The sequence below is a fragment of the Pinus tabuliformis genome, chromosome 6 (assembly GCF_031772625.1).
Source record: "Pinus tabuliformis cultivar Carrire ecotype Pingquan chromosome 6, CPIR1, whole genome shotgun sequence".
NCBI lineage: Eukaryota > Viridiplantae > Streptophyta > Pinopsida > Pinales > Pinaceae > Pinus > Pinus tabuliformis.
The window spans coordinates 337,450,656-337,477,587 of NC_142292.1; the positions used below are offsets into that span (position 1 = coordinate 337,450,656).

Genomic DNA, 26,932 nt, shown 5'->3' on the forward strand with positions numbered 1-26,932 from the left:
TTAATTAAATTATATGCGGAAACAAGACACTGAGCAAGAAAGAAAATACAACACAATAGACACCGTTATTTTTAGACAAATGTCCCAGGAAAAACCCAATGCGGGAAAACCGATGCAGCAGTTCTGAGGGTTTTATTATTATTATGCAGTAGTAAATCTGAGTACAATTCTTGGATGTTCAACTAGCAATCTAATACAAAGAGAAACTAGACAAAATGAATGGTGAAATGCTCTCACCCTGTCACTGGGAGAATCTGAGTCTGATCACGCTGAACTGGAGCCTCTACGTAGCCTCTGCGCAAAACTGTGTCACTCCCACGCAGTTCCTGCATCACCCTGCTGGGTATCACGTTGCTACTTCTTTGGACCCTCTGCTAGCTGGAAAATCCGAATCTCTGCCTCCCGGTCACACACCCCGGCTCCTAGCTACTGAAACTCGATTTCCTCAGCAAGAATTCGATTTCCCTATAAGGCTTGCACTGCCACTGCATTACCTCTACGTGGGCCATCGTCTGCCTCTCTTTGGACATTGTTCTACCCTCTCTCTGCCTCGTACTCTCCGGCCCAAGAAAACTTCCTTCTTCCGATCTCACTTCAGAAATTTGATCTCTTGATCTCTTAGTGTGTTTTCCAAATGACCCTCAAGCTTCCTTAAATAATCTTCTCGTTGACATTCAACAACCCAGATTTAAAGCTAATCAATGGCTAAGACCATTTTAGCTTGATCTTCGTTTTCTTCTAGAAGTTACACCCACAATTAGATAAATACCCATTAATATTTTTAACTTCCTAAGTTTAGACTTCGGGTCACATTAAAAAATATTAATTATTTTAATAAAATTGTTTCTGGGTGGAATTTCCCAAAAACGATTTCTAGGTTCTTTGGAATACATGTGCCCAAGCCTCCCTGCAAAATTTGAGGCCTAGTAGTAAATCTAAGTACAATTCTGTGATGTTCAACTAGCAATCTGATAAAGAGAGAAACTAGACAAAACGAATGGCGAAGTGCTCTCACCCTGTCACTAGGAGAATCTAAGTCTGATCGCGCTAAGCTAGAGCCTCTACATAGCCTCCGCGTAGAACTGCATCACTCCCACACAGTTCTTGCTTCTCCCCTACTAGTTATCACGTTGCTCCTTCTTTGGACCCACTCGGTCTCACACCTCGACTCCTTGCTACTGAAACTCAATTTCCTTAGCAAGAATTCGATTTCCCTCTAAGGCTTGCGCTGCCACTGCGTCAGCTCTACGTGGGCCAGCGTTTGCCTCCCTCTAGACGTCATTTTGCCCTCTCTCTACCTCGTACTCTCTGCCCCAAGAAAATTTCCTTCTTCCGGATACTCATTGCCCCTCTCTGCAAGAAATCTACTCGATCAAAATTTCCTCCTGAGAACTTCTCACTTCAGAAATTTGATCTCTTGATCTCTCGGTGTGTTTTCCAAATGACCCTCAAGCTTCCTTAAATAATCTTCTCGTTGACATTCAACGGCCCAGATTAAAAGCTAATCAATGGCTAAGATCATTTTAGCTTGATCCTCGTCTTCTTCTAGAAGTTACACCCACAATTAGATTAATACCCATTAATATTTTTAATTTCTTAAGTTTAGACTTAGGGTCCCATTAAAAAATATTAATTATTTTAATAAAATTGTTTCTGGGTGGAATTTCCCAAAACGCTTTCTGAGTTCTTTGGAATACATGTGCCCAAGCCTCCTTGCAAAATTTGAGGCCTAGAGCACATCTGATGCTACCCCAAATCAACAGGAACCTCTTAGTTTAAAGAGATAAAGGCAGCCATTAAGTGACAATAGTGGTTGGCCTAAGTTACCTTTAGGTTCTCACACTTGTGGTTGGTCCTTTTCCACCAACTAAGATTTCAAGTGACAGCAACGCAACAGTTAAGTTGTGTGTATATACACATCTCAAGCTCTCATTTGTATCATCTGATCTTGTGATGTTCCTGATCGATTATACAAAGTGTGACAAGCCTAAGGGCATAGATATTTAGTGGGGATGTCTATGAAGAACAAAAGAACCACTACCACTCCCTCACACAATCAATGTTGACATATTAGGTGCATGCTAAATAGTGGCCCTGTAAATTTGTAATTGATACTCTCACGCAAATGTATGTATCCATGCACGCAATTAGCCATCAAAAATTAAAACGTAGCTGGTATATAGCATCCCATAATAAATAGAACGAGAACTTTTCTGAGAAATTCACAATAAATAAAGGTGTTTTTTAACAATATTTTTCCCTAAAACATAGTAATGAAATCAGTTATAAGGACAAAACAAAGAGTGCTAAAAATGGCATTTCAAAAAATTAAAATTGAAACCTTTGTGGGTTTTCCATCAGGATCAAATGCCTTCTCTACCGGAGGTCCACGCATCTCAATCTCAACTTCATCTTGCTTAGGTGCAAGTTTCTCAATATGAACCTAATGTTAAACAAGGATTCACAGAAAACAAGTTCAATAACAATCAAAAGCAACTACAATATTATTATATAGAATATTCATGAAAAGTGAAACTTATGTATGATTTTAAAGATGCTTGAAAAACTAATTTATTGACTACATCTAAGTTCGTTTTATTTCCTCCATTTTCTTTTGAAGAAACAATAAAATCTTTTGATGTGTTTTTGTTACAAGAGAATTCAGTTCATAGTACTTCTAGTGACTACACAATATTTTGATGCTCTCCTTCAATTGATTCACAGTTCTAGCTAAGTATATGCTGCAGTCATAAATGGATTCCCCATCAGTGTCACAACAAGTGGTATTATAGACAACTTTTCTTTGCTGCATTTATCAACCAATGTTGTCAAAGCAAAAATTCTGAACTTAACAATGAGCACAAAAATCCCAAAAATTGGAAGAACAATTAAAAATTCTTGTAAATAGGAATGAAGAAAGATCTGAAGATAAATAATTCAGGACATGGAAATAGTCAATATTTAAGATGCAATTAATCAGGGCAATTATCTTCTGTAGCCAACTCTTATGCATACTCTCCAATATAGAATTCTCAAAGTTATGTGTCTCTTCTACATGTACTTCCTTTCTATTGCATCCTAGAAGAAACTGGATAGGTTGGATTACTAGGCTAGGTTACTAGGACATGGACACCAATATAGATATGCATGCAAGGAAAAATATATATAAATCAAATTTTAGTAATTTGTGGATACAGTACTGTTAGACATGATATATATAGAGAGAGAGAGATATATATATTATACACACACACACGAGATTGATTCTCAATAAGAATCCATCAAGAAGCAGAGTTGGATAAAATAATCTTTTATAACCTGCACAAAGTGGTTTTCATGCATGACACTTCATGAAAGTTTATGTGGTTTTTAATAAGCATTACTTGTTAAGTTGTCAAATGACCACTAAAATAGTGGCAGACATATGGAAGTAGAGATTACCTAATATCTTACTAGGTCAAATATTTTCTAAGCATCAATAACCAAAAATAGTTCAATAAGGTTCTTCACGAAAGATAAATGATATGTGATATAGGCATGCATGTATATGATAATTTTGTTGATGTGCCCCTGACACTACGTAGTAAATATCTAAAATAATGGTGATAATAAGAGGATATGGATAGAATATAAATAAACTCTTAATCTCTTCTTAATCCACAATATTACCAAAAGATGTAAATCACAAGAAGCAGAACAAAAATGTGAAACCATTATTAAATATCGACATAAGATGATTACATTTGAGCTTAGTGGACTGTGGCACATTGCATGCCCAGTGATATAAATGTTGCACTCTATGACCCAAAGAGACTGAGAATGATAGCCCTCCACAGAAAGAGAGAATAACATGGAAGAGGCAGGAATGGATTATTTATAATCTAAAGAAAACACCTCAAGAGCCAAACTCAAGACTATTAGTTACTCTAACCCTTGACTTAGCCTGAAAGGAGTCCATGATGCTTGAGCCTTGGACTACCTTACAAAATGGCCAAATTTTAAGAAACAGCAACTTTCTTCTTATCCAACAAAAGTATACAATACCATATACCGTTGGAATTGTTTTTTGAATTAAGCCTCAGAATGGTCACATTCTTAATATCAAAATGAATATATATCACAATATTTGTAAAATAAGAGAATATTCTAAACAAATGTTGTGCCAAGCGACACAACATGACACCCCCATCTTAAGCACCCTTCCCTCAAAGTATGGGCATATGCAAATGCTGAAAAAGATATTCTTTTGTTTCCCAAGTGGCATCTTCATTAGATAGGACTTCCATTTCATCATGTATTGTGTGAATTATCAGTGCTGCAATTGTTTAATTTGAGTGGCCAGGACTTCTTATGGTTCCAGGATGTTACACCACACTTTATCAATGAGTGGACGCTATGATTGAGGTACAACATTGTTTCCCATATGTTTCTTGAAACATGAGCCAATGACAACATCATTCAACTTGTCCTTACTATGAAGATTAAGGGAATAAGCATCCTCTCCAACCATTGCCCTAATGTGGTAAGAACCATAAGTATTGGGTTGCAAATTTTGTCTCCCCTTAGTTTACAACATCAACTGTTTGTATGGTTGAATATGAATAAATGCCCAATCACTAAACTCAAAGGATTATACCACCTGACAATAGGCAGCCTATTGTTCTATGTGATTCATTTCCATGTAGATTTTCCTCGAGGATTTGTACATTATCCTTCAACTCCTGTATAAATTTCGTGTTACCTGCACACAAGAATCCTGAAGATAAAGGCCCTAGGGGAGGGAGGGTCATAGCCATCGAATGCCTAAAAGGGAGACATACCTAAAGAAAAAATGATGGGTTGTACTGTACGAAAATTCAACAAGATGTATCAACTTTACCCGTTTGGATTGGTTATCCCCAACATGCATTCACAAATATTCTTCAAGGCATCAACTCACCACCTCAATTTTCACATTTATCTGTGGGAGATAGTTGTTACTCCTACTGAAGGTTGGTCTAGCTGACTTGAATAATTCTAGCTAAAACTTGTTAGTGAATTTAAGGCGTCTCTTGCAAATGATTCCCTAACATATGCCACTAAACTTACAAACATTTTTTTACAAAAATTTCACCCACTTGTAGTGAGGTGACCCTAGAAGTTAAAGACATTAGATAGGCATGTTTACAAAGCCAATCAACTATGAAAAATATGGCATCCTTCCCTTTTGAAGGAGGTAGGCTTTTGGTGGAGTTGATAGAAATCTCTGCCAATTTTAGGTTGGGAATAATGAAAGTTTGTAGAAGCCCTTGTAAGGGTTTTTTTCGCACTTTGCACATTGGCAAGAGTTGCATACATCAACCTTCGTAAAATTACACTTCATGGAAAATCAATAGTGTTACCCCTCATGCTATATGAGAGGTTGCCATGTGGTTTTCATCTTGACAAAGATTTCAGTGAAAGCACCAATCTTCCAATAGCATGATGTTCCAGTTCACATTTGATTGTGCGCACTTCAGATTGGTATTTATAGCACACATGTCAAAGATCTTACTACATGATGGTCTGATATTGTACATATGATGAGAGAATCTCAGTGCTCCACATGCTTATGATGATATTCAGATGATACTTGATGTATTGGATACTGTAATATCTTTCATTCTTGCTCATGTATTCTTACAAAGCCTCTGTCTCAAGCAAAGTTTGTATACTTCAGAGACAAGCTTGGACTTGTGAAGAATGCCTCTCTCATTGAAGGGGAGTGCTGATGAGATAGCATTGTGGACCGATATTCTCCCTGTGTCAAGTACATTGACTTGAATTAGAGAGAGTGCTCCAACAGAAGACTAACATTCTTCCTGTGTCATATATGACCCGAATTAGGAAGAATGGTCCTAGAGCATCATATTCATATAGCATTGGGCCATGGACTGTGCTGCTAGAGTTTGGCATTTGGCAATTCACCATGTGACATTGAGCCAAAGTGTGAAGGAAAACCAGAAAATGAAGACAGATGGGTGCAGAGGTGCCGATTTAGAAAAATATTTATTTTCCATACTTGCAGGCTTCAAAGTAAAGCACAAGCCTTCTTAATTATATGAATAATTTAGGGTTGAATTACAAGCATAAATCTTGCTCCAAACAGAGATGCATGTTTCTACTAAGATTTCCTAAAGGTATTCATTAAGGACTTATGTAATTTGTTCTATTTTGTTGCATTAATGTATTTTATGATTGTGAGACAAATACAACGATGAAAGATTTCCATGGAAAACTATCTGTCAAGGATTCCAAAGTAAACAATAAACATGCTGAATATTCCTAATATGTGAAAGCACAAAAAACAAATAGAATGGAATCAAACAAGAAAATGCAGGAGATCATCTCGCTCAAGGTGAAAGGAAAATAAAACAACTTGAAAACATTGATAAAGTGCACTTCCTAAGTCTTCTAAAACATTGTGACTGAAATATTATATGGGAAAGAAATGAAATACAAAAATTAACCATGGCTCAAAGGCTTTAAAGAAAATACCACTAACCGACGAGGTGTTCCACACACTGAAACATCCCCATGACATAGCCGTCGTTTCTCCAAGAAAATCATAATTGCCTTTTCTAGCTGAAATTACAAGTTAAAACTTGAAACTGTTAGCAAGCGAACATATAATGATGAAATCTTAAACATCACTTTAAATGGGCCACAAAACAATTTTGATTTAACCAAGCTTCAGAAAGGGATATAGATACCTGCTCAATTCCTTCCATTACATCATGTGACGGAAGCTCCTCAGTTCCAACTTCTAGAACAAACGTCCTTTCAACATCTATCTGCAATGACAACCCCACAGAGACCAATAGCATTCATCAGTGAAATCCTGTATATTGAATCCTGAACGCTGTACCAACAATGTCAACACTGATGCATCAACAGAGGTCAAGATATGCTTGAGAAAGAGAATACACCATGAACGATGATGAGATATTAAGAAGATAAGTACAGGAATAACATGGCACTACGAAATTAAGCTGCACACGCATTTACACAAACAATGGTGAAGAGCGAAAATATAAGAATCATTTTACTATTAAGTATTAACAATGCAACCATATAACTCACACTATCTATCAATCTTTCACTGTGCATTTTTATAGAATCCCTAAGTGGTGTTAATTTTTCAATGTTCTATGCTGTAACAATCACTTTATGAATTTCTTCTTTCAATAGCAATCACATTTCCAAATCAATTTCAATCACCCAATAGCAGCAAGCAATTGTAGATAGAACAGTAAACAATATGCACAATATAAGACAGCCAAGAACAATAGAGACAGAGATTTTTGGTTAAAGATAAGGGAAAAACCCCACAAAGGGGAAAACCCTAACCAGATTCTTCTTCTATTAGATGTTCATCAAATGTTCAGCACAAAGATACATAGTCCAAGTACATCAACAATTTGTCAAGGGCCAAAGCCTTGACCAACCAAGTCAACTATCCAATATCCAATTAAATATGAGCAATATAGTCAAAATCTGGCCAAACAATAATTCCGCACTTTTCTGTCAAAGTCAACAGCAGTCAATGCAGCCCTCACCAGTCAAAAGTCAATGGCCAAATCATGTCCAAACAGTTTGGTCAAAGCAGCAACAAATTCAGCCTTCCTTTCTTGGTCAAACCCAGTCAAAGCAGTCGACAAATCTGCCTCAGAGATCAGTCAAAGTCAAAATCAACCATGTGGTCAAAGGTGGTCAAAGTGTCCAGAAAATTTTGGCCTTCTCTCTCCTGAATTCAACCTCCAAGAACAGATCCAAAACCAAGTCAAACCAAGCCAAATATCCTAAAGTCAACGCTAGTCAAACAGTCCCAAAACAGAAAGTCAACACAGTCAAATCAGATTGCCTCTCTCTCCTTCGCTTGTGTGAACTCGGACCCTGCAATTTCAGACCAGATCAAACCAACCAAAGAAGAAATGATGTGTGATGTGATGCTTCCAAGTGATGCCAAGTGAGGTGTGTTTATAAGTGGTCTAGGTTGACGAATTTCTCCTTTAGGCCGACTTGTACTTTTTGTGGTGACATGGACCAGCATTAAAAATAATATTTTCCCTTGTGCAAATTTATTTTTTCCAAGGGTTAGTGGGGTCTCCTTAGGGTTTGTTGGGCTTCCCAAATGGGGAAATTGCTCCCTCAGCTGCCAATTTTCAACAAGTAGTTACGGTGATTTAACCACCTAACCTATAAGCAAAATATGTCACATTACACTAGTCACCAGGTGACCGACTCACCTAAAAGCAAAACACCTCACATTAACATTGGTCACATATCTAACATATAATGGAGCACAAATATTAATGAGCCATAACCAACACCCTTGTTAACATGAAATATTAAATATTATTTCTACCAAATCCACACCCAGCCTTCAATATAAAAGTTCAGAAATTTTACAATTCAAAAAAATTATGATTTTTTTATGTAAAGACCGCATGTGGGTCAATTCACATGCACCGAATCACCCAGATAACCAACCATTGTGCCCACCTGTATTCTACAAGAACCCCATGAAAAATCTAGTGCCCTAGTGCTAGTCCTTGTTTCCCATCATTTTGTGGGTGATATCCCTAGGAGAAAAAAAAATTCCAAGATGGTCCTCAACCGGCAACAACCAGCCCCTTGCAGCCACCAACTAGCTCGTTGTGCCATTTCTTCGCCACCTGAGCCAGCCATGTGGGCCCTCACCCATCTATCATGATTGTATGTTTGAAGGTGGGCCTCCCGAACCTAAAGGTATGCCTTATCATTTGGTAATCGAGTATTGTAGTTTGTTTATCATGGACACTTTTGGGCATTAATTAATGGGAGGATTTGGCGGAAAGAATGGGCTAGGTCTGTGCTCTCGTCCCCTAGACCCCTTTTGGATATTAACCTTCGATTCTAGTCTCATGGGATCTCTTTTACTAACCATTTGGCTTTAGGGATAGTATTTCATGGGAAACCCTGATTTTGGTTGCGTGGTCCCGCTCCTTCATCCACATATATTGCCCCCTATCCACTCATTATAACCCCATTGATCGTTTCTCCCACCTGGGTCCACATTTCTCCACTAGGTCCACATAGGGCTAGCTCTCCCCTTCCCCTTGTCCACACCTTGGGTCAGGCCTGGAATGATGCCTTGGAGGTTGATGCAGCTAAAAAGAAAAGTAAAAGCACAATTGGCCACATTCAACAGGAAAATGTACCACAAAATGCAAAAGATGGTCGGGGCAAACACATTTAGCACATGGGCAAAAGTCAATCATGAGCTCTACCCCATCATCATGGTCATCGCCCTAGTTCCTACAAGTTCTATGAGCCTCATACATCATATAGGAACCCATGATTGTCCCAACCCCTGGTGGACAATGAACCGCCCTACCTTAAAAGGGGGTATCCACTGCTATATCTCACACATCATGCTCTTACCCCTTGAGCCCCGAGCAGTTAAGTGAAGAAAAATCATAAAAGGCAAAAGGCATATAAAGAAGGGTGGAAAAATCAAGGTCGAGGCACCTCATGTACCACGATTTCTCCCTCCTATACATTATATACCCAAGTGTGGGCTTCCCTTCTACTAGCTACCCTTGTACCCCAGCATGTGGCCCAAGGCTGCCCCTTTTCAATCCTTACTCCATTCACCTCTTTATCACATGCCACCGCCTTTTAAAAGATGTACCTTGGACATATTATCCCCTTTAAAGGTAGAAACCACCTAATGGGATACTTGGTTAACCCCATTTGGAGTTTGGAGACATTAGCACATGCCAAAGCCCATTATGGAAGGGCAGAACATTATGAAGTCACCACCTGTGGTCCATGGTTTGTAAGCTCTTTTACTTGATTTCCTTGATGACTTGTTGTACTGGAAGATTAGGGGACGCATTGCATCTTATGCAGGATTGCAGGTGGTCTCCATCTTGGGTTCGGTCTCCCTATACAAGGTCCTAACCCTCCGGAGGGCTACATTGGCACAAGTAGGGTATGTATTGAGAGCCATGGGCCTCCACAGCAGTAGATAGCACTCCATGGATCCCTAGAGATGTTCATAGATTGCTCGAGATTCACCTATTGGATGAGGAAGATGCACCTGGTTTACCTTTTCCGAGCCAGCCCCACAGATGTACCATGCACTTGGCAGCTGACCGAGGACTTGTAGGATGATGTGGCATCACATACACCATCATCTGAGCCCTTACAAATGGTCTACAGCCATCTTCGACTTACTTAGAAACCCATGAGGTCACTTGTGTGCCCTCACAGCCATTGGGAGCACCATAGGTTTATTATGTGGAGAACAAGGGGCCAACCCCTTGCCCATTACTTTTGGAAGTCCAACTCATCATTTGGCACTTATGGACTTCATCAGGCCTCTTAGAGAGCCCAACGACATGCATTATTGATCATTCGACCTCTTGGGAGGCTTATTATTTTATTTATGAGCTAGTTTGGTGGGCTTGTCACCAATAGATAGTTATTTGCACATTATTTTAGTTGATGGGCTAATGTAGGCTCAAATTAGGTACTTTGAACTCCTAGTATATAAATAGGAGAGACATTAATTCATTTCTATCATCACTTTGGATTGGATCATTCTTCTCTTTAGAGAATTTCGCACTTTTTCTAGGATGATGAATTGGAGCATGGATGAATTTTGATGTTTGGATTGGAGTATTTTATCTTGGAGCTTCTTTATTGTCAAATTGTTGATGGTTGGATATGTTCTATTACATGTAAGTACACACATTTAATGTTATTCTTATTTTACTTTTGTCATATTCATTGAATGGAATTTTTGCTATACTAAGGTTAATTGTTGCATTGCATAATTGCGATATTGTAGAATTATTGTTTCTATATAGCATCTCTCAATGTATGGGCCATGTATGTTGAACGAAATCTCCTAGGGATAATTCTATCACTGAATTTATCTTGATAAGCCATCTCTTTTTGCCAAGTGAAGTATAAAAGCTTTGAGGTCTCTTTTTTTTGCCTTAAATGCCAAGCGAAGTAGTCCTTAAGGCCTCCTTGACTGAAATACGAGTTACTTTATCATCATTCTCCTAGACTCCATTCTCCCCAAGGGATTAGGCATTGGTCCACCAATAGGTGATCACTCAAAGAACATTTTTCTCCACCTTTCCCTTTCTCTTCTAGGTCTAGCCAAGTTGGGTCACCTAGGGCGTCACTTTCCCAACAAAATAGCCAAAGAAAAAAGTTCGATCTCCTAGCTCTACTGTGATGGTCTGTCCTCAAAGCTTCCTCCAAATTTGAAGCCATTTCGACAGTGGAGTTGTGAGATAACCCAAGCCCCATCTCTGAGATCAAACTTTGCCCTGGTATTCACTAGGATAGCACGTCATTAGGATCAATTTGACACTTTCAATTGGAAATTCTTGCTTTGATCCTTTCCCCTTCCTTGTCTGGGTTAAGAACATCATTGGTTGCTAGATTCTCTCTCCTTAACCTAGGCTGGGTCCACTTGGTCCTGTGTGGTCCCATACCTTTGAAAAGTCAATTCTTCAATAACCATTCGGGAAGTCAAGTTCAATAAGCATTTTACGATTGGGAAACTAATTTACAAGGCATATTCCTCTAACCTAACCCTCAAATCCTCACTTCCTTATCCTAGAAATCTTTGTACCTTGCTTGAAGAGAAAGTAAGCTCCATTCTTAACCCCCTTCTAGGAAAAGGATCATTAAGGTCACTTCACATCCATTGGTTAATTCATCCTTCACAAGTGACTTTCTATATACCAGGTCTCCTCCCATCGATGAAAGTCCGTAAAGAGTAGGGAGTCTTAATTGAGGTGTAATGACCCATCATTAATATAGAGAGCACAAGAATATTAGCATGCATATGATGCATGCATATGATAGCTACATATGCGTGTATCGCATGCACCGCACTAGTAACTATATTCTAAATTAACTAAAAATATTAAATATCCTGACACTCCTTCAAATAGAAAAGTCGCATTCACCCATCAACACACATATTACTTAATGCATCATGATTAATGAGCAATTACCAATGATATTAAGTTAAGAAGTATAAAGTAAAAGGGTTATAAAAGAAATAGATGTAAAAATTAAGTGAATTCTTAAAAAAGGTTATATAATTATCTATCCCAGAATTTTAATAAAGTATATTAATAAATTATTAAAAGGATAAATTAAACCAAAATAAAGTTCCTATGTATGAACTTAGGACATTTTAATTAAACAAATAAAATCTTTAATCAAGACAAAAACACACATGTCAATATATCTTTAAAAGAAAGATAAGACTCACGTTACATTCAAGAGGTGTCGCTGAGAAAGGAAGCGGTGGGCTCGCTGGTGGAGAGAGCGACCACCGCCAAGGAACAGTACATAAGGAGAGGCCGAAGCTGAAGACGGGGGAGGAGAAACAAGAGGAAAATTTGTACACAGAGTTTATCATCAAGAACAATTGAGCCTTGCTTGTTCTGAGGTTTCTGGGCACGGGGGAACAGTTTGCATCAATTGAGAAGCATAATAGACTGAGTATCTAGGTTGTACTTGGTTTGGCTGGGTGGTTTCGGTCTTTTTGTAACGGGAGCGAACTAGAGAAGTTCTGAAGCATCTTCATCTGCAGCAAATCAGGTAAGTACTTCTCATCGAATCAATCAATTAGATATACGAAGTTTTTGTATAAATTTAGAACAGGTTCATAAGGTTTCATACTCTGTTCAGGATTTACAATCTTTACAGTTTCAGTCAATCTTTATAGTTTCAATAATGGCTCTTTAAATTAGTTCGGCTCTTAAATGAGGCAACGGTGGGCTAAGCCTCAATTGTTGCCCTTGACCTAGCAATTGTCCCTTTAGGAGCCCCTTTTATGCCCCTTGTTAGTTTGAGCAGTAACACACCTCACTAGATTGTCAAAAACAATGGAATCCACCAACCACGATTGTCACCTTAGTAGCGAATTCCCTATTGTTTTGTGGGTAGATGCTATCCCTACAAGGGAGACTTCCCTGGCAAGTCTCGGAGATAAAGTAACCCAAGGATTCCCAAGCTAAATTCCCTCCACTACCATATGAAACCCCACAATAATCTTCAATAATGTAGTGCTCCAAGTGAAACGAAATAGCGAGGTCAAAGAACTAATGACTCAAGATAGGCCTTGGAGATGCTCAAATAGATTCCAAACACATGCTACTTTCAATTTAATGACTCGCGAAAAGTATAAAGTGATGGAGAATGAAGGATCAGTGCCTTGGCTTATGAATTTCCGGGGCATATGGATTCAGACAAGGAGTAAGTCAATGGTTGAAGACCTTAGATGGAGAGGGAAAGAGAGAAGGATAACTTCTCAATCTAACCCTAGCGACTTTGCAAAGTAGGAAACTTAAGGTCAAGGAGTGCAATCTAGTTTCCTTGATGAAATTAACGTTCATAAAATCTATAGCATCTAATAAAAAGGCTCAATAAAACCCTAATTCATCAATTATAGCAAAATGGAACATAATACTGACAATAAAATAGCACTATTCATCCAAGCATTAATTCGTCAATACAAAGAAAGTTCATCCATGCCAAAACATATCTTTCCCAAGATAATTCACTCACTTGAAATATCCAAAGCCAAATTTTCTACAAGGAAAAATCATAGAAATATCAGATTTTTATTGAGTTTCTCACCCAAAACTCCATGAGAAAATGAGAGGAAGTGCACCTCTATTTATAGAGGAGATGCTCAACTTCCCTCGTAATAAAGTAATAATTTTTGAAGATAAAATCCCCTATATTAAGCCTAAAGAAGCGCAAAATACCCTCTCTACAAATTAAATAATCTAAATAAATACAAAATGGGTATTTAATTGCAACATGTGCAAAATTTAGGGGCTCGAACCCTCAAAAGGAGATCCTTCTCCACAAATGAAGATTCATTGGTGAAGCATCCAATCTCCAAAGACCCCTGAACCGCACAATTTCTTCCATAAGCCTTCAATGTTGGCATTTGTAGCTCAAATAGGTACTTCTGCATAGGCCTAAGTGTCTAAGCATGCAAAAGTTGCCTATTACACCCTTAACCTTAGCAATTTCTTTAGTGATTAAAGTAATTTATTTTTATAAGATAAAATGAATTAATCTAATGAAATGCAACACTTCTTGCATTAGTGAATTAGATGTAATCTCAACTATTGATCTCAAGCGATGTTGAGATCTAATCTCAATTGTGAACCAATTTGGAGATTAGGGTTAGGGATTCAATCAACAAAGGTTGTAGGAATTTACAGGGTAAGTTCCTCAGGTAGAACACCAGAGGACACCGCTCACAAACAGATCACAGATCAATACACCAGTATTCTTGACGTGGTTAAAACCCTCAAAGAAGGAAACAGTCCATGGCCCGAGCCAACGCGGCCACTTCAAGCAATTTATTAATAAAAGAATGAAAATTTGCATAAGCTTCTCTCATGAACAGTCACCCTACAAATGACCCTCCATGCTCTTTATATAGAGATCATGGACCAATCGGGTGCTAAGCCATGGATCAAGTGTCGGTAATATCGGGGAGAGAATGAACCGTCGGATCACTTCATGTCTAGAACATATCGTGACCGTCTGATTGTAAGTTACAAATGTACATAGTAAAGAAACACACTTTACCTAACTCTACACTAGACCAAGTTATATTTAATTATTTCCTATGTGTCGGAATATCCTAACATCCCCCCTTAAGAACAACTTAGGATAGGATTGAAGGATGTACAAATATGACACAATAGGAGAAGGAAGGAGGCATTAGAGCCTATCCCCCCTTAGTGACAACTTCCTGAACTCCAACCATAAATCGAAGTTTAGTAAACTTCGCCTCTGTGAGAGCCTTTGTAAAGATGTTTCCAACTTGATCATCAGTTGAGCAATATTGCACTTCAAGAACATGGTCATGAATCAACTTTCTGATGAAGTGCATGTGTAGTTCAATGTGTTTGTTGCGCTGATGTTGGACTGGATCTTTGCATAGTTGAATGGCACTTTGATTATACAACAAAGTGTAGTTGGATGTTGCTGCTGAAAGCCAGACTCTAATAGGATCTGACGAAGCCACAGGGCTTCCTTACTAGCTTCTACAGCGCCACGATACTCTGCTTCTGCTGGAGAAAGAGAAATGGCACTTTGTTTCTTGCAAGCCCATGTAATAGGTCCAGAACCAAGAGTGAAGACATAACCTGCAATAGACTTTTGATCATCAGGGTCACCAACCCAATCGGAATTAGTGAAACCAACCAATAGAGCAAATGCTTTTGCTACTGTAATGAATCCCAAACTGAATTGTACCTCGAACATAACGAAGTATTCTTTTAGTTGTTTTCCAATGACTTTCATGTGGGTTTTGCATAAACCGAGCAATAAGGCCAACAGCAAAGGAAGGGTCAGGAAGAGTATGGGTCAGATACAAAAGTTTTCCTACAAGTTGATGGTATAAGGTAGCATCAACTTCAGGGGAAGTACAAGTAACTGAAAGTTTGGCTCCAGACTGAAAGGGAGAAGGGGTTGGCTTACAGTCTTCCATGTAAAAGTGGTGTAGAAGATCACAAGCATACCTGGACGGGGAAAGGGAAATACCTTCCTTGGATTGCAAGACTTGAAGACCAAGAAAATAATGCAAGTGTCTTAAGTCTGTCATTTCAAACTGCTTTTTAAGGCTAGACTTCACATGGTTTATAAGGTTGGGATCACTACCAATAAGCATAAGATCATCAACATAAAGAATAAGAATGATAAGAGACCCACTTTCTTGGTGTAGATAGTATTGTCAGAATGACACCTAGAAAAGCCAATGTCTAAAAGAAAGCTATCCATTTTGGCATACCAAGCTTGAGGGGCTTGCTTGAGACCATAAAGGGATTTCTTAAGCCGACATACAAGGCTGGAGTCTGTTTGTATAAATCCAGGAGGTTGTTCCATATAGATTTCTTCATGCAAGTCCCCATGCAAGAAGGCAGATTTAACATCCATCTGATGGACTTCCCATTTGAAAGAGGCAGCAAGGGAAAGAACAAGGCGGATAGAGTTCATTTTGGCAACAGGGGAGAAGGTTTCAGTATAGTCAATGCCTTCAACTTGTGGAAAACCCTTAGCAACAAGACGAGCTTTATGTTTATCAACTTTTCCATCTGGTCCAAACTTGATTCTGTAAACCCATTTGCATCTAACAAGTCTTCATCCCTTTGGAAGATGAACAAGATCCCATGTATCATTTGCCAATAATGAACAATATTCTTCATTCATAGCTGCGTCCCAATCTGGATGGCCTGAAACTTTTGCAAAGGTGTCAGGATCACAATTCGCTGAAGCTTGAGCCAGTAAAGAAGAGGCTCTATCGAACTGAGAACGTGTACATCGTTGATCTGTAGGATCACCTGCAAGAGCACCTGCTGCATCCCGAGTAGCACAGACCCATTTTGGAAGCTGAGGAGCTGAAGGAGGATCCTGAGAAGGTGGGGGAGGATTGTCATCCTCGCTGTCATCATCTGAAGAAGAAATATTTTCAGAAGTAGAAGGGATAGAGAGAGGTGGCACATCCACCGAACTAGGCTCGTAGGCCGATATATTTTCAGCAAACTTTACATCTCTTCTAATGATAACATTTTTGGATTTAGGTGAAAGAAGTCTATATCCTTTGACATCTTCAGAATATCCAACAAAAATACATTTTTCACTCTTAGGTTCTAAAGCTTTATGTTTCTCATCTGGAATATGGGCCCATGCTTCACTTCTAAAAACACAAAAGTGACTTACATTTGGTTTAATTGAGCTCCATGCTTCTTCTGGAGTGATATTCTTTAAAACCTTAGTAGGAGTGCGATTTACTATGTAATTTGCACAGTTAATTGTTGCTACCCAAAAATTAAGAATAAGTTCTCTACATTGAAGCATACAATTAGCAATTTTCTTTAAGGTGTGATTCTTCCTTTCAGCTACACCATTTTGTTGTAGAGTATATGGAACAGTATATTGCATTTGAATTCCATGCTCAGTGCAAAAGTTGATGAATTTGTTGTTAACATATTCTCCGCCATTATCAAATCTTAGCTTAAGAATTTGATGTCCAAATTGTTTTTCAACAAAGGCCTTAAAGGCCAAGAACATGTTAAATACTTCACTCCTGAGTTTTAAGAAGTATACCCAAGTGCGTCTGGAAAATCATCAATGAAAGTTAAGAAATACTTGTAGCCAAAGAATGAAACAACTGGAAGTGGACCACATAAATCACTATGCACACGCTGTAAAGGCGCTGAGGCGTGCCAAGAGGCACGTTTTTCAAAACTATCCCGATGATGTTTTCCGAGTACACATCCGGAACAAACACCATCCCTGCAAGATACCATAGGAAGAACTGTCACCATATTTTCTTTACATATATTTTGAAGGGAGCGATAGTTTAAGTGACCAAATCACTCATGCCAAAGTTTGCTCACTTCATCATTATGAGCAACAAATATCGAGGGAAGTGTTGATGACCCAAAGTTGTTAAACTTATACAACCTTGTAGAATCATCAGCAATTCCAGTAGCTAAAATCTGTCTAGGATCTCTTAGGTCCTTAATTACAACATCATGAGGTGAAAATTAAATGATTTTACCTTCACCTGAATGAGTTCTCTGATATACAGATAGAAGGTTGCAGGATAAGGTTGGAACGCATAGTACATCATTAAATTGACCATTGTCTAGGTGAATAGTTCCACTCCCTAAAACACTAAGAGATCTATCATCACCAACATATATATTTTTGGTGTTACAATCGTTTAAAGAAGAAAACATGGCTTTGTTATTGGTAATGTGATAAGAAGCTCCAGAATCAATGAGCCACTCATGAGAATGAGAAGAAGAAGATACATTTAGTGCATAACCAGACCGAGATGCTTGATAACCACATGCAGAAAGTGTTCTTCCTGAAGATGAAGCTGAAGTTGAAGAGTGCTCCAAATGGATGTTATGCTTCTTCATTGCTGCTTCCAAGGCTTCCATATTCTTAAAGCATTTGGATTCAAAATGGCCATCTCAATTACAAAAGTTGTAATGTCTATCAGTCTTCTTCCCTTTGCTTTTATTTGCCTTATCATTTTGTTGAATTGATTTTTCATTTTGAGAATAAAATTGCTTAAGACCCTTGTTTGGTTTAGGACCATTCTTTTTAGGATACTGCTTCTTAGGATTCTTTGAATTTAGTTGTTGTTGGGCAACTAAGGCTTTCTTAGAAGAGTTTTCAAGATTAAGAAGACCAAGATGTAAGAGTTTTTCTTGTTCTCTTATTAAAGAATCACAAAAGGCATCAAAAGAGGGGGGACTTGTAGTCTTGTCCTTGAGAAATAAAGGCTTCTCTAGTAGAATGGAAGGTGAAAACAAACACAAAGTAGGCTGGTCCCAACTTAGTAAGAATTGAATAGATAAGGCTACCATCTTCTTTCTTAACCTTAACACCTTCCAAGAGAAGTTTAAGGGTCTTGAACTTGGACAAAAAATCTTCAATGGAAAAAAATTATTGGAGTCCAACATAAGCAACTCATTTTCGAGTTGATGGGCTCTAATTTCATTTTTAATTCCAAAAACTTTAATGAGTTGTTCCATTGCTTCATAGGGGTATCAAGTTCTGCGATATGGAATCTAAGGTCTGGAGAAATAGACATCCCTATCAACCCATGTGCTTGATCTTGCCTATTTTTCCATTTGGCTACCTTATCTTCATCTTTAACTTTAGTTTCTTGGCCCGAGGCTATTCTGTAAAGACCTTTACTTCTAAGCAAATCCACAATGCAGGACCACCAATGGAAGTAGTTGGTGCTGTCAAGAATAACTTGGCATGGACTTTCCATTTAAACAGAAACTAAAGTTGTAGATGCTGAAACTAAGTGTTCCAATGAAAAGATCTCGAAAAATTAGGTCGATTCAGAAAAAACGGCTCTGAAAACGGCTTTCAAATGAAGAAGTTATGGCTTTTTGAAGAAAAGTTGTTGAAGATGCCGACGAAATGCGTGAATGTGTGGAAGTGAATGATAATGTTATATTTAGAAAAATCCCCCCCCTTTCCAAACTTAATCTAATTAGCTCACTTTAAAAAGATTCTGTGTGACACTTTTATAAATAAGTGAAAGTCACTTTTACAATGGTACTTTATGAGCTACTCACTAAATTGTAACTTAATAAAAGATAAAGAGACTTTAAAATTATAAGTGATTCACTTTTTATAATGGGTGAGAACACTTTTACATAAAGTAACCTTAAAACATAAGTTACATGTGCTTTTTCAAAAAGTAACTCAACACAAAGAAAGACTTGAACCCAAGACCTCTATTCTCATAAAGTAACTTTGGACCAAGTGAGCTACTTTAAAAGGTTAGTAATTTTTGGAAAAGAGGAAGGATTTTTTTTAGTCACTGAAGCTTTGGGGTGCCTACTTACTTGAAAAAACTCTTTTTGCCTGCAAAATAAAAAACCACACAACCCAACACGGACATGCAAAAGAAAACCAAACCTTACGGCTTGAAGTTTGCTTTCGCCGAAAACTAAATATTTTCCTCAATGTTTCTGATTTTCCGAGATCACACTAAGGCGCGGTGGAAAAGAGCATACGCATGAGAAAAATCCTTCCTTTCTGTTTCTGATTTGCCCAGATTGCACAGAGTCACAAGGCAAAGAGCATACGCAGAAATGAAAGGTATAGATCCGGTAATAAAGAAAACAGAGAGCTAAATAAACCGAAATAAATAGAAAGTTGAATAACTAAAACTGCAAATAAACACTGTATACCTCCAGATCTTAAAAATGACGTACCTAGGGCTACTGGAAACATTTTCACGTGAAACGAAAAGAGTTCCTCACTGGAACAGATGCTCCTGACACAGAAGAGCAGCCCTCTCGACCCAAAAGCGGTCCGAAACAGTAGATCTAGGACATGACAATCGGATGCAGTTGTACCGGCTTCATATTTGAATCACCAATGGATGCGGCCCTCAAATAGCTCTGATACCATGTAGGAATTTACAGGGTAAGTTCCTCACATAGAACACCAGAGGACACTGCTCACAAGCAGATCACAGATCAATACACCAGTATTCTTAACGTGGTTAAAACCCTCAAAGAGGGAAACAGTCCACGGCCTGAGCCAACGCGGCCACTTTAGACAATTTATTAATAAAAGAATGAAAATTTACATAAGCTTCTCTCATGAACGGTCACCCTACAAATGACCCTCCATGCTCTTTAAATAGAGATCATGGACCAATCAGGTGTTAAGCCACGGATCAAGTGTCGGTAATACCGAGGAGAGAATGAACCGTCGGATCACTTCATGTCTAGAAGATATTGTGACAGTCAGATTGTAAGTTCCAAATGTACATAGTAAAGAAACACACTTTACCTAACTCCATGCTAGACCAAGTTATACTTAACTATTTCCTATGTGTTGGAATATCCTAACAGAGAAGACTCAACATAGTAAGTGAGCACAAGACTTGAAACGAAATCTTAGTGATTGAGAGTATGTAACAAACAGTTCCTATTTGTATGCGTGTAGACGATATATTGTAATTGTATAAATTTATTCATATATAAATAATTGATAGAATGAATAAGAAAGAGGATTATTACAATGAGGGCCCCTATTATAAATACTTGGGTGGGGTGCCTTTTCACTGATGGAAATGTCTTTCTGATAAGACACATCATTTTATTAACTAATTATCATTATTTATTATTTTATTATTACTATGTTCATAACAATGCCTTCACTTAAAATTGTTTTGTCCTCAAAGGATGGGTAATGAGGGATATCATAGGCGAAAACTTCTTATTTCCCATGATGATTTCTCTTTTGGAATTAGTTGTTAATATCTTTCCTTGAAAAGGAAATTAACTTTGATTGACCTTATAAAACTTCAGCTCGCCACTAACTTTCGACTTCATTTTATTTTTTCCACGAGTGAATTCTAATTCCAATGATAATGCTCCAATTTATTTATTAACATTTTGCCTTTATCAATTATACTAATCTAATTCTTATTAATATAACCTTTAGCCTAATTATATTATCTTGACATTGATGATTGAGGACCAATGTAAATATCAAAAATCGCAATGCTTGACACTTGGATGCTCTACGTGAACTAGAAGATCTCCTCATCTGCACTGTGTTGTAGGTTCTGTTGACCTCTACTGGTCAACTACCCATGCAGTACCCACCCTTTTCTTGGCAAAAGGGGGCAGCACCTGATCAGCGTGTCCATGCCATCCAGCAGTTGTCAGCAGCTTGATCAATCTAATTGTAAACCCAGTCTGCATGTATTAATTGTACATAATCTTAGCAAATATGAGTCGTGTATGTGATTTGCCTAGGTGGACCTAACTTTCTAGTGGTAATCTACGTCCCGGAAGGTTTTTCGTCTCACCGATCCATGGATCAGCAGAGTTTTCCTTCAAACCTGACCCCAAAGCCGGGATGGATTTTGTCATTGGAATTTTAGGAGAATCCTAGTGTGTTGATCTGCTAGATTATAGTTGTGTCGCAGAACTGGGTGATTTGTGAGGGTCTATGTTAAAGGGGTTTTCTCCCTTAAGATGTAAATTGTAAAAGTCATGATGTAATGTGTCCTGAGGGTCGAAAAATGTTTTAAATCCCCTCATGAGTCCTAAGTCCTAGGTCCTAGGTGATGTTTCCGAAGGCTTAGTTCGATGATCCATTTTAAAATGAATTAAGAAATTAAAAAATGAATAAAAATAATAAAATAAATAAAAATTAAAAAATGAAATAAATAAAAAAATTATAAAAAACAAAATTATAAAAAACAAAATAAAGCAAAAACCCTAACTAATAAAATAATAATATTTTAAGTGAATAAATCGACGGATGAGATCAAGAGATGTCTTGATCCTCATCAACGGTCGAGATCATTTCTACATGGATCACTCGAACTAGCCGTTGGAGTCATTTCCTTTAAGTAGGGTGCTAGGGGTCATTTTCAGATCATATCGGATCTGTGAGTTTGTTACTGAAGAAGCTCTCTTGTAAATATGTTTCTGGTTAATAAAAGAAGACTTTGGGGTCCATATCTTGCTGGTGTTACTCTCTTGAAATGCTGTGAGATTGTTTAATTTTCTGCATATTTTCTTTTCAGCCATTAATAATAGCTTTTCTTGTAGAGTATTGTGGGCACAGGTATCTTGCCCACTTGCTAGGGTTTGAGTGCTGTTAGGGTTTCTGAAGTAATGGCAGGTATCTCCATTACTGTTTGAGATCTAGCAGCATTTTTGCCCTCTTTATTGACGGTTGTTTTGAGCTGTGCAGAAAACATTTTCTGAAGGAATTTTGTGGGCGTTCGAGGAAGTTCTCGGCTGAACCAGCCAACTCCCGCAAGCATTTTTTTTTGTTGAGCCCAGTTGGATTTGATCCTGGGTCTATCATTCGTTTTATTTTTCTAAGTTGCATGAGAGATTTTCTGAAGTTCTTCACAGTGAAAATCTGAAATCTTTATTTCTTTAAAATATTCCTGTGCTCATTGCTGAATCTGGCTGTTAAGGGGCCAAAAATTTGTACATTAATCAGCTGTTTTAGGGTTTCAAATTTTTCTGATCTAGGGTTTCAAATTTTTGCTTTATGCAGATTTAAGATTAGGGTTTTATTCTTTTTCCTTTTTTATTTGTTTTGCAGCTGCTCAGCCAGCAAATCCAAGCCACAGGAAAAATACCCAGCACTGAGCCAGCTTGCAGTAAGAGAAAGGAGAAGTTCTGAAATAGCGTGGGTGAAAACACGCATTAAAAATGTGCTCTCATTCACGCAGACAAGCCACGGTTTCAGGGTAAATCATGCTCAGCTTAAATCGATTTTTTCCAAATCGCCGTCAGTAATTTACGAGTTTCTGGTGAGGTGATTTGCATCAAGCGCAAGGGAAAGATATCTATTGACATCTGCGGAACGCCTTTCACCTCCATCGAAAACTGTCGGCCCAGGCATTCTATTCAGTATCTGCAAAAGAAAAAACGTCGATTCAAAACCGCCATGACTGTATCTCACTGCGTATCAGCATTCTGAGTATTGTCAGATAGGCCGCCGACAGTCAAAACATTGGCATAAGCAAACGCCAGTCGACACCGTCCACCATTTCCAAATGATAAAGGGTTTTTAGTAGCTGTGCGTGCTTCAGAAGTCTCACTCTCGCACGCTGTCTGCATATATCCAGTGTTTCACTCCTGCAAACGTACAAATTTATCAAGCAATACCAGACTGCCGCCATCACCTGTGCGTAAACAGTTTCTGGCGTGAACCATTCCGCTCCAAATCTCCATCGCTAACTCGTTCTCACGCAGGTCATGCTCCAATCCTCGTGCACGCGCGGTAGCAGGTAATAAGTTTCGTGGTCCAGGGTTACGCTTCTTCCTCCGGTGGCTGAGACGTCATAAGTTTCAACGTTTTTTATTTTTGGTTCTTCGATTTTTTCATAATTTCGTAGGTTAGCGTAGATAGCGTAGGTTTGTATAGTTTTGTTTTTTTTATTAGCGTTTAGATTCATCTTTTGTTAGATTTTAATTTGTAGATTTTAATGTTTGTAATAAATCGTTTTTCCTTTTTTTTATAGGTTTTTATCATATGAAAATTAAAAAAATAATAAAAATAAAAAGATTTATTTGTAAAAATGGTTTAGATTTAGTTTTACATTTTTAAGTTTTAGATTTATGAATTTTAATATGGATTTTTCTTTTGGTTTTTGTTAAATATAAAAAATAAAAAAAAAGATTTGTTTAGACTTAGTTTTAATTAGATTTTGATTTAATTTTTGTTTTGTTTAGATTTGTTTTAATTAAATTTTTAATGTGTTAGCCTTAGTTATATTTCGTTAGATTTTAAATTTTTTAGATTTTAATCTTTATAGTTAATCATTTTCTTTTTCTCTATAGATTTTTATTTGAAAATTAAAAAATAAAAAAGGATTTGTTTATTTTAATTTTGGTTTAGTTTAATTTTTTATAGTTTAGATTTTAGAATTTTCATTGAAAAAAAAAAAATTGAAAAAATATAAAAATATTGTGGAAGTTTTTTTTAGATCCAGTTATTTTCGGGAATTGTCATATCTTTCATGCTGAGATCTAAATTTTCAAGTCGAGATGCGAAATTGATATCTGGTTAATGGTTTATGATTCGTGGTGGTTTAAAGCATTCATTTTTTTTTTTTTTTTGAAATTCTCAATTGCTGGATATCGTTTTGGTCATTCTAAGAGCATTGTGATTTAGCTGATGATAGATGATTGCTGTTCATGGTCCATATTTCTATATCATTTAACAAGTAATCGTTTTAACCACAATCTCTTAAGGCACTGGTCTGCTAAATTAATCAAATCCATCAAGTGCTTTTTATATCGTATCTCGTGTCTCCCAACCAACTGGTCGACAGTTGGTCTCATCATCTCACAGGGACTACCCCCCTTAGCCGCGGGAGACAGGCTTAAACGGAGGGATCGGGGATCAGAGTGACAGCCCCCGGTCTGAGCGTTGTCGTGTCAATCTGCGCGACAACAGGTTCATCTGAACCTCCTCTGGAAGCCGCAACTTTTGGTGGTGGAATCAAGCAGGTCTGACGGTCGGTTTGTGAGATATCCTCTGCCCTAGTTTTGATGATGAAGCCGCTAACGCTTATGCTGCTGATCTAGGGTTTGCTACTGCTGATATAAATCAAATTTATTGTACTATTTCTCTCTGCTGAATTATTGAAAATAAAAGAAGATTTGATCAAAGTGTTTCCCCACACATTGTGGGGTTTGTCCCTGGCTAGAAGCCACATCTTGTGTCTCTTGTCTTGGGTTGTTTTCTGTCGACTGTTTAATGTTCTATCTGCACTTTACTTTATGTACATGTGATTGCTAATCTGTGGAATATAATAAGAAAAAGAAGTAAACTGTTATAAGCATAGAACATACCATAACTTAACATGAGGGTGTCCTAGAGTGCCGGAGAAGCATTTTCCTAATCGGCAACAAGCAGGAAAGCTTGATTAGCAGTCGATTTGGGAAGTACATGTGGCAGGCAGCTTCAAGTTGATGCAGAGCCTGCGCAGGCCCAGTTGGACAGCTAGCTTTTTAGTGGTTGTTGAGTGTCAGGATTGCTCGGAGTGAGGGTAATTTCCCTCAAGATATTTTTGCCAGTGTTTTCTCTACAGGATAGCTAGTATTTGGCATCCTGATTGTACTCAGAATTTCTCACTGCTGCATAATAATAAAAACCCTCAGTGGTTGCACCAGTTTTTCCAAGTTGGATTTTACCGAAGACATTTGTCCAAAAATAACTGTTAATTTTTTTTTTGTGAGTGTGCTAGAATATTTCTCAGTTTCCAGTGCTATTATTTTCCGCAGTTTTATTTGTGAAGGTTGCAGTGTCAATTATTTGGTATTTGTCGTAGCAAATAAATTGTTAAATTAATTAACAATTAGAAAAATAATTGAAGTATGTTCAAATTGGTTGTCTAATTGTTGATTCAAATTGGTTGCCCAATTGTTGATTCAAATTGGTTGTCTAATTTGCTTCCACTGTTTAAGCTTGTTAAGACCCACCTTTATTCAATAGATCTGTAATAAATCCACTAGGAATTAAAATGCCAAATTACTGGGTTCAGAAATTTAACATTCAAATTTGTTATTCATCATCCCCTAGGCTCCCTTAATCATGGCCCATGGGTGCATGGTCCCACCAATGCCCAAAATGTCATCCAAGTTGGCATGCAAGCAACCCTCTTCAAACATGGCACTTTTCATGTTACAAAAGGTGGAGTTTCAAAATGGGTTGTCCAACGTTAAAGGCCATTGAAAGCTCCTTTAAATAACATAGACATACATTAACCTCCCAAGTCTGTCAAGCAAGATAACCCATACCCCACTTTCAACTGGTCATATGGGCTCCCAAGCTGCCATGTCATCATTTCAGATGTTCTTCAAGTACCTTCCAACATGGGCAAGGGCTTCCAAAATGAAAGTTCAACCCCAAACTTCCAAATGATTGGTGTCTTTGCTATTCAAGTCCTCCACTTAACCAAGTGCTCCACAAATGGGTAGGCTGGACCCCAAAGTTTCCTTCATAAATGTGGACATGTGGACTGAAAGTGAAAACAATCTTCAAATTGCAAATAAGAACATTTCCAAATTGTCCTACGAAGACAAGCGCATGAGTCCTGAATACAAGCCCCTTAATTAAAGCATACACAGGTCAGGTTGAAACTGTACACATAGGTCGGTCCTGTACAGGTTTATACTACAAATTGATTTACCCAAATTTTAAGGGCCGGCTTCCATAAATATTAGACAACCGCTTAGTTTATGTATAACACCAATTTTAAAAAAGTTAGCATCAGGAATAAATCCGCAAGGGTCTAAAAAACAAAAAAAATCGTAAAAGCTGGGAAAAAATCGCTCTTTATTTTCCTAGCATGTGCATGAGTAGAGCACCTTTGTAAGGGCCTTACAAACCTTGATTTCCTGCAATTTAGTCAAGCATCCATAGGTGAGATTTTGTATGCAAATTGCCAAGTCAAGACTCGACACTTTTCACCACTACCATTCACTTGATTTCAGCCCTTGATTCCATTTTGACTCTATTTTCCTAATCTGGATAGGTAGTATTATCAATTCTCCATCAACTTACTTTCCTATGCTACAACTTATGTTTTAATGAGACAACTCTCAATATCACCTTAGGACTTTGTTGTCTATGTCTTAGTAATCCTATTCTAAGAACAACCCCTTATACCAAAGTTGAGCCGGTCATAAAGGAGAAGAGGGTTTGTGTGTTCACATTGGCATCCCTCTCTAGTTGCCCATTGGCTAGACCCTAGCACTGATGTTGGACTTTGGATCTCAGGTGCTAGCTTGAACAGTAAACTTACCTTCTATATATTGTGAAA

General features: G+C 37.8%; 1 protein-coding gene across 8 annotated transcripts in view; it reads right to left on the reverse strand.

Annotated features, from left to right (window-relative positions):
* Positions 1–26,932, reverse strand: part of EDD1 (glycine-tRNA ligase) — a 508,476-nt gene that overhangs the window by 396,870 nt on the left and 84,674 nt on the right. For all 8 annotated transcript variants that reach the window (XR_016256845.1, XM_089415669.1, XM_089415674.1 and 5 more), the window contains exons 13-15: positions 6,732–6,812; positions 6,517–6,603; positions 2,342–2,443 (exon numbers count right to left, since the gene is read on the reverse strand). Coding sequence is in view for 7 of the 8 variants with exons in the window: in XM_089415669.1 (XP_089271795.1) it covers positions 2,342–2,443; positions 6,517–6,603; positions 6,732–6,812 (270 nt within the window). In the remaining variant the exon portion in view is untranslated. The remainder of the gene's footprint in view (positions 1–2,341; positions 2,444–6,516; positions 6,604–6,731; positions 6,813–26,932) is intronic.